The sequence below is a fragment of the Rhincodon typus genome, chromosome 15 (assembly GCF_021869965.1).
Source record: "Rhincodon typus isolate 14 chromosome 15, sRhiTyp1.1, whole genome shotgun sequence".
In the NCBI taxonomy this organism is placed as follows: domain Eukaryota; kingdom Metazoa; phylum Chordata; class Chondrichthyes; order Orectolobiformes; family Rhincodontidae; genus Rhincodon; species Rhincodon typus.
In genome coordinates this window covers 1,604,803-1,618,435 of record NC_063346.1, presented here as the reverse complement: position 1 = coordinate 1,618,435, position 13,633 = coordinate 1,604,803, and the positions used below count along the sequence as shown (strand labels likewise).

The 13,633-nt window shown below is 43.8% G+C and overlaps 1 protein-coding gene across 4 annotated transcripts in view; it reads right to left on the bottom strand.

Moving 5' to 3' along the window:
• Nucleotides 1-13,633, bottom strand: part of LOC109917987 (uncharacterized protein KIAA0513) — a 123,166-nt gene that overhangs the window by 13,648 nt on the left and 95,885 nt on the right. Inside the window, exons 1-3 of one of the 4 annotated variants that reach the window (XM_048605545.1) lie at nt 13,008-13,584; nt 10,605-10,779; nt 482-621 (exon numbers count right to left, since the gene is read on the bottom strand). In XM_048605545.1, coding sequence (XP_048461502.1) covers nt 482-621; nt 10,605-10,731 — 267 coding nt within the window. In that variant the 5' untranslated portion in view covers nt 10,732-10,779; nt 13,008-13,584. Of the gene's footprint in view, nt 1-481; nt 622-10,604; nt 10,780-13,007; nt 13,585-13,633 lie in introns of those variants that run through there. The other 3 variants (XM_048605544.1, XM_048605547.1, XM_048605546.1) reach the window with 3 other exon arrangements.

Below are 13,633 nucleotides of genomic sequence, written 5' to 3'. Positions count from 1 at the left end.
TTATCTTAGATTCTCCAGCATCTGCAGTTCCTACTATCTCTGACATAGGTGGCCTTGCACAAGTACAACATGGAGCTGTTGGAAATGCCTGGTCAGTTTGCTAGGCCTGGTATGATATTGGTATCAGAAACTGTGTGGAGTGCTGGGACAAATCAGGTGCCCATTATTTGAGTATAATGGTGCTCTCTCTGAATTTCCGCTGTCGTTTTGAAGGGAGTTTAAAGTAACAAGTGCATCCATCTTGCATAATATCTGGCTCTAAACTTTTATTGACAGGGTATGAGCGTAGGCTTACCATCGCCAGGTCACGATATGGTATTCAAGGATAACAGGCACAGGAAGGAACAGGTAGATTTTCTCCATTGACCCAGGTCTACTTGAAAGTAATGTTTTAAATATTCTTTTAAAAGCAACAGATTCGAGAAATTTGGAACATAAGTTAAATTGAACCCGATCTGTTTCACTGGGCATACATACTTACATTTCGAAATCGGACAAGCTTCCTTTTGTACGCATTTCCTGCCACAAGGTCTGCCTCAGAAACATACAAAACACACAGATGCTTGGAGATGTGAAAATCAACCAGACCCAAACCATCCTCAAAAATAACTGTAATCCGACCTACAAAGACAGTAAATCCAGAGGGTGGCTGATCAGAATCTGTAGACAATCAATTATCTTTTGTGGTTTATTGTATGTTTGAAAGAGACAGCTTAGGAACAATACGAACAGGAGTAGGCCATTCAGTCTCTTTAGTCTGTTCCAAAATTCAATGAGATCATGACTGATCTGTGGCCTACCTCCATTTACCTGTCTTTGGTCCATATCCCTTAATATCCCTGCTTAAAAAAAATCTCCGATATAAAATTAACAACTGATCCAGCATCCACTGCTTTTTTGTGGAAGAGAGTTCTGTACATCTGTCACCCTTTGTGGGTCAAAGTGCTTCCTAAGCTCTCTCCTGAATGCTCTGGCCCTAAATCTCAGACGATATACCCTCGTTTTAGAATCCCCAAACTGTGGAAATAGTTTATCTTTATCTACCCTGTCATAGAGTCGTACAACACGGAAATCGACCCTGCCTAATCGTCCATGCCTAACATAATCCCAAACTAAACTAGTCCCACCTGCCTGCTCCTGGCCAATATCCCTCCAAATCATTCCTGTTCATATATCCATCCAAATGTCTTTTAAATGTTGTAATTGTACCCGCATCCACCACTTCAACAGGAAGTTAGTTCCACACAGGAGCCACCCTCTATGTAAAAAATTTGCCTCATGTTGTTTTAAAATCTCTCTCTCACCTTAAAAATGTGCCCCCTAGTCTTGAAATTCCCTATTTTAGGGAAAAGACAACTATCACCAACTCTATCAATACGTCACATTATTTTATAACTTTCAATCAGGTCACCTCTCAGCCTCCTACAGTCCAGTGGAAAAAGATCCCAGCCTTTCCTTATAACTTTAATCTTCCAGACCAGGCAACCTCCTGGTAAATCTCTTCTGAATCCTGTCCAGCTTGACAATATCTCTCCTATAACTGGTGACCAGAACTGGACACAGTACTCCAGAACACGCCTCACCGATGTCCTGAGCAACCTCAACATCATGTCCTAATTCCTATACTCAAAGGACTGAGCAATGAAGGCAAGCGTGCCAAATGCCTTTATAACCATCCTGTCTATATGTGATGCAAACTTTAAAGAATTATGTACCTGCACCCCTAAGTCCCTCTGTTCTACAACACTACCCAAGGCCCCATCATTAAATTGTAGCCATATCCTTGTTTTTTATACCAAAATGCAATACCTCGGATTTATCCAGATGGACTTCCATCTGCCATTTTCAGCCCATTAACCCATTTGATCAAGATCCCTTTGTAATCTTAGAAAACTTTCTTCACCAATTTTGGTGTCATCTGTAAACTTACTAACTATGCCTTCTGTATTCTCATCCAAATCATTTATATAAACAACAAACAAATGAGACCCAGAACCGATCCCTGTGGAACACCGCTGGTCACAGGCCTCCAGTCCGAAAAGCAACCCTCCACCATTACTCTCTGTCTCCTGCCGTTAATCCAATTACGTATCCAATTGGCAAGCTCAGCCTGAATCCCATGTGACCTAACTTTACCAATTAGTCTACCATGTGGAACCTTGTCAAAGGCTTTACTAAAATCCAAATAAACAATGTCTACTGCTCTGCCATCATCAATCTTTTTGGTAACTTCCTCAAAAAACTCAATCAACTTTGTGAGACATGATTTTCCTCGTACAAAACGATGCTGATTTGATAACCACGTCCAACAATTTACCCACAACCAAAGTCAGACTCACAGGTCTATAGTTCTCCAGTTTCTCTTTACAACCTTTCTTAAACAGGGGTGCAATATTAACCACCCTCCAGCCACCCACCCATTATAGATGATGCAAATATTTCTGCAAAGGGCCTCGTAATTTCCTCCCCTACCTCCACAACATTCTGGGATACATTAGATCAGATGCTGGAGATTTATCCACCTGTATATTCTTTTAAGATCTCCCGAACTTCCTCCTCTGTAATGTGAATTGTTTTTAAAACATCAAAGTTTATTTCTCTGCATTCTCTAGACTCCATTTCTTTCTTCACAATAAAAACTGATGTGTAATATTCGTTTAGTATCTCTCCCATCTCCTGAGGTTCAACACAAAGACGACCTCCTTGAACTTTAAGAGGCCCAACCCTCTCTCTAGTTACCCTCTTGCTGTTAATGTATTTGTAGGATCTCTTTGAATTATCCTTAACATTATCTGCTAATGCTATCTCATATCCCCTCTTTGCCTTCCTGATTTCTCTCTTAAGATTGCCCCTACACTCTTTGTATCAATTAAGAGATTGAATTGAACCAATTTGTCTACATCTAAACAAAAATCTTTTATTCTTGACTAGAACCTCAATATCTTTATTCATCCATTGTTCCCTACTCTGATCGGCCTTACCCTTCACTCTAACAGGAACAAATGCCCCTGAACTCTCGTCATCACATTCTTGAACAACTCCCACTTGTTAATATTTTGAAAACTTAGATCAGATCACCCCTTATCCTTCTAAATTTTAGAGAAAACAGACTTAATTTGTATAATCTCTCCTCATAACTTAACCCCTGAAGTGCAGGTATCATTTTTGTAAATCTATGTTGAACACTCTTCAAAGCCAATACACACTTCCTAGGATGCTCAGATCGGCTTACAGTACTCCAGATGGTGTCTAAACAGGGTTTTGTATAAGTGCAGCATAACTTCGACATCTCTATGTTCCAATCCTTCAGCTATAAAAAGCAGTATTCTATTAGCTTTCTGCACATGTTTGTAGCATTTCAAATATCTAACTGTCTAAACCCCCAAATATCTTTGGGAACAAAAACAAGATATTGCTGGTAAAGCTCAGCAGGTCTGACAGCATCTTTTTAGAGAAATCAAAATGAATGTTTCGCATCAATTGATCCTTCCTCAGAACAAATCTCTTTGGGCATCCACCATATTTAACCACATAAGGTATGAGATAGTACTGTCTAGACTTACAACCCAAAAGACACCAGTGAAAATTCCACTAATTAAAACTGTTAAAACGTTTAATATTATGTGAGAATATAATCATTGCGGCCTAACAGCATAAGTGATGAAATGGATAAAGTGAACTGGTTCACCTTGTTCTTCAGGAACCTGCTATCCTAAGTCAGACAGGCATGTGGGTGTACTTCCAGCACTGTGTGTTACATGGTTCACTCAGATTGCCTCGAGGCAACAACTGCAGCCAAGAAAACCATGTGTTTCTCAGTCAGTGAGAGGGATACTGTTCACAGCCATAGGTAGTTAAAGGATGCAGTGAATGGGGCCATTCAAGGCGAATGGGGGAAACCAGCATTGTATTATTCGGTTACTGTTATGTTTCCGAGAGACAATAATCACAGGCTTCCCACGACAGCGTCCAGTCACTGGACAGGGGCTAACTCCAGGGGTGAGGGCAAAACAATAAAGAAAACCTGAAGATCTCTGAAGAAGGGTCCAGACCCGAAACGTCAGCTTTCCTGCTCCTCTGATGCTGTCTGGCCTGCTGTGCTCCTCCAGCTCCACACTGTGTTATTTCAGACTCCAACATCGGCAGTTCTTACTATCTCAAAGAAAACCCAGCTGCTTCTATCACACAGTATTTTCCTTATATTTTATGTACAATATATTACAAAACAAATTCCTCCCACTTATGTGCTATTGTCCCTAGTACATGTACTCTTGTTTTCACAGACGTTGGTCAGGGTTCACAGAGTCACAGGAGTGTTACAGCGCAGGAGGCCATTTGACCTATTGTGGCTGTACTGGGTTGTTAAATAAGCAGCTGCAGTTTTAATATCTTATAGTACAAGTGACAAGGCCACCCTAATCCCAGAAACTGCAGAATTCAGCACAGCAGAGGCTTCTCTTCCAAACTGCTACAGCTTGTAATATAGAATATAACACATAACATAACCATGGATTTGTGAGGGGTAGATCATGCCTCACAAACCTTACTGAATTCTTTGAAGAGGTGACCAAACACGAGGATGAAGGTAGAGCAGTGGATGTGGGAAACATGGATTTAAGTAAGGCGTTTGATAAGGTTCCCCATGGTAGGCTCATGCAGAAAGTAAGGAGGCATGGGATGGGGGGAATGTGGCAGATTGGATTCAGAATTAGCTGACCCTTAGAAGACAAAGGGTGGTAGTGGACGGAAAATATTCAACATGATGCTTAGTTACGAGTGGTGTACCACAAGGATCTGTTCTGGGTCCTCTTCTATTTGTGATTTTTGTAAATGATTTGGATGTAGGAGTGGAAGGTGGAATAGTAAGTTTGTGGACGATACGAAGGTGGGTCGAGTTGTGGATAGTGCGGAAGGCTGTTCTAGGTTACAAAGGGACACTGATAGGATGCAGAGCTGGGCTGAGAAGTGGCAGATGGAGTTTAACCCTGAAAAGTGTGAGGTGATTCATTCTGGAAGCACAAAGTTGAAAGCAGAGCACAGGGTTAACGGAAAGATTCTTGGCAGTGTGGAGGAGCAGAGGGACCATGGGGTTCATGTCCACAGTTCCCTGAAAGTTTCCACCCAGGTGGCAAGAGTTGTTAAGAAGGCGTATGGTGTGTTAGCTTTCATTAATAGAGGGATTGAGTTCAAGAGCCGTGAAGTTATGCTGCAGCTATACAAAACCCTTGTTCGGCCACATCTGGAGTATTGTGTCCAGTTCTGACCGCCTCATTACAGGAAAGATGTGGAAGCATTGGAAAAGGTGCAGAGGAGACTTACCAGGATGTTGCCTGGAATGGAGGGAAAGTCTTATCAGGAAAGGTTGAGAGAGCTAGGGCTTTTCTCTTTAGAATGACAAACGATGAGAGGTGACTTGATAGAGATGTACAAAATGATCAGAGGTATAGATAGAGTGGACAGCCAGAGACTTTTTCCTAGGGTGGAGGTAGCTATTACGAGGGGGCATAGTTTTAAAGTGAGTGGAGGTAGATATAGGAGACACGTCAGAGGTAGGTTCTTTACTCAGAGAATGGTCGGGGCATGGAATGCATTTCTGGAGAGGGTAGTGGAGTCAGCCTCATTAGGGGCATTTAAGCGGCTATTAGATAGGCATATGGATGATAGTATAGGTAGGGGTGAAGGTTAAATAGACCTTAGGTTCAGGGTAAAAGTTCGGCACAACATCGTGGGCCGAAGGGCCTGTACTGTGCTGTACTGTTCTATGTTCTATAGAAACATGGGAGCAGGAGTAGCCCATTTGGCCCTTCGAGCTCACTCCACCATTCATTATGATCATGGCTGTTTATCCAACTCATTTTTTTTTTAAATTCATGGCGTCACTGGCTAGGCCAGCATTTGTTGCCCGTCCCTAATTGCCCAGAGGGCAGTTAAAAGTAAACCACATTGTTGTGGGTCTGGAGTCACATGTAGGCCAGACCAGGTAAGGGTGGCAGTTTCCCTCCCTAAAGGACGTTAGTGAACAGATGGGTTTTTCCGCGACAATCGACTCACAGTCATCATTAGACTCTTAATTCCAGATATTTATTGAATTCAAATTCCGCCGTGGCGGGATTTGAACCCAGGTCCCCAGAACATTACCTGGGTCTCTGGATTAACAGTCCAGCGATAATACCACCAGGCCATTGCCCCCCCTCTGGTCTGTTCCTGCTTTTCCTCCATATCTTTTGCTCCCCTTCGCCCCAAGTGCTATCCCTAACTTCTGCTTTAAATCATACAATATTTTGGCCTCAACTGCTTTCTGTGGCGAAGAATTCCACAGGCTCACCACTCTCTGGGTGAAGAAATTTCTCCTTGTCTCAATCCTACCCTTTGACTGGGATCCCTGGTTTTGGACTCCCTTGTTATCAGGAACACCTCTCGTTCATCTTCCCTGTTTAGTCCACGTTTTCCCACATACAGAACTCCAAATAAAACAGCACTGATCTGGACTGGAGGCTCCAGTGAAAAAGCCAAACAGAGAAAGAAAAAGGTACAAGTTTGGGTTCTGGTTTCAAGCACCCTGTGTCCTCAGCTTGAAAATATTGCATCACACAGTAAGCATTCACATTATTTAGAAACATTCACAAGAAATTCAGAAGGAACGGCTGCAGTTTGAAAGTCTGTTGCCTGACAACGGTGTGAAAGAAACCCAGACACCAGAGCACCCAAAGCCAGAGCACCATCGAGAGGCTAAAATAAGTCCAGAACTCAGCCACAACTGGCCTTATATCTTCAATTCTGAAGAGTCATACTGGACTTGAAACATTAACTCTGTTTCTCTCTGCAAATATGCTGCCAGACCTGCTGAGATTTTCCAGCATTTTTGTCTTTTTTCCATTCAGATCTTCAGCATCAGCTGTATTTTGCTTTTATTACAGTCCTTTGTATAATGCCTTTAATACAGATCACAATCCTGTGCGGGGGAAATAGGTAACTGCAACAGAGACTACTATTAGGTTGAGGAAGCAAAGATCGAACGGGGCTCTAGAGGGCTACAAGGTAGCCAGGACGGAACTGAAGAATGGACTTACGAGAGCTAGGGGGTGGTATGAAAAAGCCTTGGCGGGTAGGATTAAGGAAAATTCCAAGGCGTTCTATACTTATGTGAGGAACAAGAGGATGGCCAGAGTGAGGGTAGGGCCGATCAGGGATGGTGGGGGGAACTTGTGCACAGAGTCGGAGGAGGTAGGGGAGGTTCTTAATGAATACTTTGCTTCAGTATTCACCAGGGAGAGGGATCTTGACATTTGTAAGGACAGCATGAAACAGGCAGATATGCTCGAACAGGTTGATGTTAGGAAGGAGGTGTGCCAGAAATTTTTAGAAACATGAGGATAGATAAGTCCCCTGGGCCAGACGGGATATACCCAAGGTTACTACGGGAAGCGAGGGAAGAGATTGCTGTGCCTTTGGCGATGATCTTTGCGTCCTCACTGTCCACTGGAGTAGTACCAGATGATTGGAGGGTGGCAAATGTTACTTCCTAGTTCACGAAAGGGAATGGGGATAATCCTGGGAATTACAGACCAGTCAGTCTTACTTCTGTGGTGGGCAAATTATCGGAGAGGATTCTGAGAGATAGTATTTATGATTATTTGGAAAAGCACAGTTTGATTAAAAATATTCAGCGTGGCTTTGTGAGGGGCAGGTCATGCCTCACAAGCCTTATTGAATTCTTTGAGGATGTGATAAAACACATTGATGAAGGCAAAGCAGTGGATGTGGTGTATATTGATTTTAGCAAGGCATTTGATAAGGTTCCACATGGTAGACTCATTCAGAAAGTAAGGAGGCATAGGATTCAGGGAAATTTGGCTGTCTGGATACAGAATTGGCTGTCCAATAGAAGACAGAAGGTGGTAGCAGATGGAAAGTATTCAGCCTGGAGCTCGGTGACCAGTGGCGTTCCGCAGGGATCTGTTCTGGGACCTCTGCCCTTTGCGATCTTTATAAATGACTTGGATGAGGAAGTGGAAGGGTGGGTTAGTAAGTTTGCCAATGACACGAAGTTTGGTGGAGTTATGGACAGCGTGGAGGGCTGTTGTAGGTTGCAATGGGACATTGACAGGATGCAGAGCTGGGCAAAGAAGTGGCAGATGGAATTCAACCCAGAAAAGTGTGAAGTGATTCATTTTGGAAGGTCAAATTTTAATGCAGAATACAGGGTTAATGGCAGGATTCTTGGCAGTGTGGAGGAACAGCAGGATCTTGGGGTCCACGTCCATAGATCCCTCAAAGTTGCTGCCCAAGTTGATAGGGTTTTTAAGAAGGCGTATGGTGTGTTGGCTTTCATTGGCAGGGGAATTGAGTTTAAGAGCTGTGAGGTTATGCTGCAGCTCTATAAAACTCTGGTTAGACCACACTTGGAATATTGTGTTCAGTTCTGGTCGCCTGATTATAGGAAGGAATTGGAAGCTTTAGAGAGGATGCAGAGGAGATTTACCAGGATGTTGCCTGGACTGGAGGGCAGGTCTTATGAGGAAGGGTTGAGGGAGCTGGGGCTTCTTTCATTGGAGCAAAGAAGGATGAGAGGTGAACTGATAGAGGTGTACAAGATATGAGAGGCACAGATAGAGTGGATAGCCAGAGACTTTTTCCCAGGGCGGAAATGACTATTACGAGGGGGCATAATTTTAAGGTGATTGGAGGAAGGTATAGGGGAGATGTCAGAGGTAGGTTCTTTACACAGAGAGTGGTGAGTGCATGGAATGCACTGCCAGTGGTGGTACTGGAGTCAGATAAATTAGAGACAATTAAGCGACTCTTGGATAGACACATGGATGATAGTAAAATGTAGGGTATGCAGGGTAGTTTGATCTTAGAGAAGGTACAACATCGTGGGCAGAAGGGCCTGTATTGCGCTGTACTGTTCTATGTTCTATGTCAGAGTGCAGTTCCAAGCCACAGCTCAAAACACAGACTCAAAACATTAATTCAGTTTCTCTCTCCACAGATGCTGCCATACCTGCCAGCTTTCCTCAGTATTTTCTGTTTTTATTTCAAGCTCCAGCATCCACAGTACTTCGCTTGTAAGATTTTACATGGTATTGTTTTATCTTGAGTGAAGAAACGGAAAGACAGTGGCATATATGTCAAGGAGTGAAATGATAGTTTCATCTCATTATCTGTTGTGGAAATGTTGACTCAGAGCTTGATGTCAACTCATCAATCTGACAGCATAAAGTGGTCTGTGGAGAGGTAGAGCTGGATGGCACACCAAACTAATACTCTCCCTGAAAAGGAAATAGCATCTGGATAAGGAAAAATGTTGAAACCAGACATTGTTAAGGACCTCTAGATTAGGAGTGCTGTGATGGAGAGCAAAGTCAAGATTAGAGATATGTTTACTACAGGCGGACAGGTCAGAGTCCAACAATGAGGCATCCTCATACAGCTGGACAGAGCTAGATGGCAGGGAACAAGAGGTGATGCGAGTGACACAGGGAATTCCCAGAGAACAGAATAAGATCCAACACTACAGTCCCATTCACGTAAGTGGTTATTTATGAGGTTTGCTAGGAGTGTAGCTGTATGGTGACAGATCATTAGGTGATATTGTAGCATACTTGTAATGTCACTGGACTAGCAATCCAAAGATCCTTTAGGGAAGGAAACTGCCATCCTTACCTGGTCTAGCCTACATGTGACTCCAGACCCACAGCAATGTGGTTGACTCTTGACTGCCCTCTGGCCAATTAGGGATGGGCAATAAATGCTGGCCCAGCCAGCGACATCCTCGTCCCATGAATGAATAAAGAAAAAAAAAAACAGGCTAAAGCTCAGGGGTCATAGGTTCAAATTTCACTGTGGCAGCCGGTGAAATTTTAGTTCAATCAATACATCTGTATTTGAAAGCTGGTCTCATAAAACCATTGTAGTAAGAATCTCTCCACACCAATAATACCTTTTAGGGAGGTAAGTCCGCCAACATTACCTGGTCTAGTCTAACTGTGACTACAAACCACAGAGAACATGGTCAACCCTTCACTGTCCTCTACAATGGTCCAGCAAGCCAGTAGGTTCAAGGACAATTAGGGATGGGCAAAATTGTTCACCATGTCAGTGACATCCACATCTCATGAAATAAAAGGAAACCAGAAACTGGACTAAAGAATTTCTAGTCATAGTGTCATACAGAATGGAAACAGACCCTTTGGTCCAACTCGTCCACGCTGACCGGACATTCCAATTAGACCTAGTTCCATTTGCCAGCAATTGGCCTGTAACCCTCTAAACCCTTCCTATTCATATACCCATCAAGATGCCTTTTAAATGTTGTAATTGTACCAACCTCCATCACTTTGTCTGGCAGCTAAATCCATACATGCACGACCCTCTGTGTAAAGATACCCCTCAGGTCCCTTTTAAATCTTTCCCCTCTCACCTTAAACCTATGCCCTCTAGTTTTGGACTTATTTACCCTGGAAAAAAGACCTTGTCTATTCACCCTGTCCATGCCCCTCTTGATTTTATGAGCCTCTATAAGAACACCCTATAGATTCTGATACTCCAGGGAATTTTGAGACACGAAGATGTTGAACAAGATTCATCTTGTTCCAACTTACCCTGAAAACCTTGAGCGAGCTCTGAGCCTCTCCATTTCTCATTCACAATGACATGTCCTCTGGGGACTGCATTAGCTCCAGCACGGACTGGAGTACTTGACATACTGGAACTCACTGAAATTTCCATCACTGCTGTTGAAATCGCACTAAAGGCACGTCTCACATTCTGTTTTACCTGTCCGGAAAATAGCCAGAAATCAAATTCAATAGGTTTCAAAATTGTGCAAAAGCTCAAAATCTACATGAATAGTTGCAAATACACCATTCTCTTTTCTTTGAAATGCTGCACCAACAGTATGCTTTATGTTTATTGCTAATCTAAGAGATGGTTTCAATCAGGGATAGTCAAACTATTACAAGAACTCAGGAAAACATAAAAGGTGCATCAAGTACAACTCATTTTCCATTACTTTAGACAATGATTGATAATAGCTGAAAGAGGACAGGAGTCTCACAGAAATGAAGATGGATTTCCAGATTAGTTTATTTGAATTGATGTATTTATTGTCACATGTATTTTGTTACAAAATACAGTGAAAAGTGTTGTATAGTGTCACCAATCTTGGGCACCGTCTTAAAACACACAAAAAAGCTAAAACATACAATACAAGGCAGAAAAGTAAAGAAATTAATTGTTCAACTTCACAGTCCTTCTTGTTAAGTAGTTTGCCATGGGCCAAAGACCTGGTGGCCAGGCATGAGTCCCCTTCACCATGCAGACTTTCCACATGAATAGCTTCACTATTCAGTTGAAAAACCTGTCAAACCATCCCAACAGATTACTCTTTGTGAGACTGACCTAATTTGCCTGCACTCCCACTGCTCTTTACCCAGCGCACTGGAACCTTGCCCCTTTTTCAAGTATTTATCAATTTTCATCTAAAACTTAATGAGACTATTTCCTGTCTTTAAGGCAGGGCAATCCAGAAGGCACCAACTTGCTGCACAAAATGCTGCTACTTCTGAGAATGATCTGGAATCTGTCTCTGGGTAGGGGCTGTAAATACAGCCATAGAGACGTACAGCATGGAAACAGATCCTTCCATCCAACTTGTCCATGCCAACTAGATATCCTAAATTAATCTTGTCCCATTTGCCAACATTTGGCCTATATCCCTCTAAACCCCTCCTATTTATTTACCCACCCAGATGCCTCTTAAATGTTGTAATTGTACCAGCCTCCACCACTTCCTCTGGCAGCTCATTCCATACACCCACCAGCCTCTGCATGCAAGAGTTGCCCATTAGGTCCCTTTTAAATCTTTCCCCTCTCACCTTAAACCTATGCCCTCTAGTTTTGGACTCCCCCACCCCAAAGAAAAGACCTTGACTATTTATCCTATCCATTGCCCTCATGATTTTATAAACATCTATAAGGTCCCCCTCAGCTTCCGATGCTCCAGGGAAAATCTCTGAAATTATGTAATCTAATATTGTGAGCATTTTTGGGCCCCATATCTAAGAAAGGAAGTGCTGATCATGAAGATGGCTCAAAGGAGGTTTACAAGATTGATCCTGCAGATGAAGAGCTTGCCATAGGAAGACAAGATGAGGACTCTGGGTCTATACATGACGTACAAGGTCAGAAAAACACACACCAGGTTATAATCCAACAGGTTTATTTGAAACCACAAGCTTTCACAGCCTCACTCATTCTTCGGGTGTTAATGAGATGAGATGCACACAAATCATTTATCAATTAGGTGTTAATTGATTAATTTCTTTCAAGTCATTGCCCTGAGAGAACTACAGGTTTTATCAATATAAAGCAGCATCTTAGGTTTGTTTAATACATCCTCATCAGTTGTGACCCTTTAATCTTTTACTTATAAACTGTGTCTGTTGCTACCTTTCTCCCAAACACCTGGAGGAGGAGCAAGGCTCTGAAAGCTTGTATTTTCAAATAAACCTGTTGGACTATAACATGGTGTCATGTGACTTTTGACCTTGTCCACCCCAGCCCAACACTGGAACCTCCACATTACAGACTTGATGGAGTTTTGCAGAATGAGTTAGGGGAAACTGATTGAACCGTACAGAATACTGAGAGGCCTGGAGAGAGTGGACTTGGAGAAGATGTTTACACACAGTAGGGGAGGCTAGGACTAGAGGGCACAACCTCAGGGTGAAAGGGAAACCCGTTAGAACTGAAATGAGGAGGGATTTCTTCAGCCAGAGGGTGGTTAATCTGTGGAACTCATTACCACAAAAGGCTAAACAGGCCAAGTTACTGAGTGTACTTGACACAGAGACAGACAGGTTCTGGTATTAGTAAGGGGATTGAAGGGTTACAGGATGAAGGCAGGACAATGAGCTTCAGAAACATATAAGGCGTGATTGAACAGTAGGGCAGACTGGATGAATACTGCTCCTTTATCTTGATGATGGAGATGTCAGACATACCTACCCAAGCTGAGACAGTATATCAATCCCGTACCCACACACCACCTTCACTAGGCCCGGGTCACCGAATCCGTTATGACCGGTCACTTCCCTCCCGCGTAGCGCGCCCATTGGACAGGACTATGCGGCCAGCGATTGGCTGAAAAACGCATTGCTGCTCTCGGATAGGCTGTGACGTTACGAGGTCTGATTGGCCCCCAGGGCAGCGCCCGTACCGGGCAAGTCACGTGATTTTTGGTGTCACATGACGGATCACGGGGCGGTGGATTGGTTCATGGGACGGGGCGGGGCGGGATGGAGTGGGAAAGGGCGGGGCCCGGGGAGACAAGCGGGGCCCGCTGTCAGTAGGCCAGAGGGCGGCGCGAGGGGCAGGAATGGGCAGGGACAGGTAGGCGGGGCACGAGCAGTGGGCGGAGCCCGAGCGGGGGGTGATGGGAAGGAAAAGGCAGGGACAGGGTTATCGTTGCGGGGGAAGTAGGAGAAAGGGGCGGGACCTGGAGGTGGGGCGGGACTTGTGACGGTATGGGGATGGAGCCTGGGCTGGTGACGTGTCGGATGCCTGGCAATGGGTGGGGCACGGCCGGGTGCAGGGGGAGGGGCAGGGGGAGGGGGAGGGGGAGGGGCAG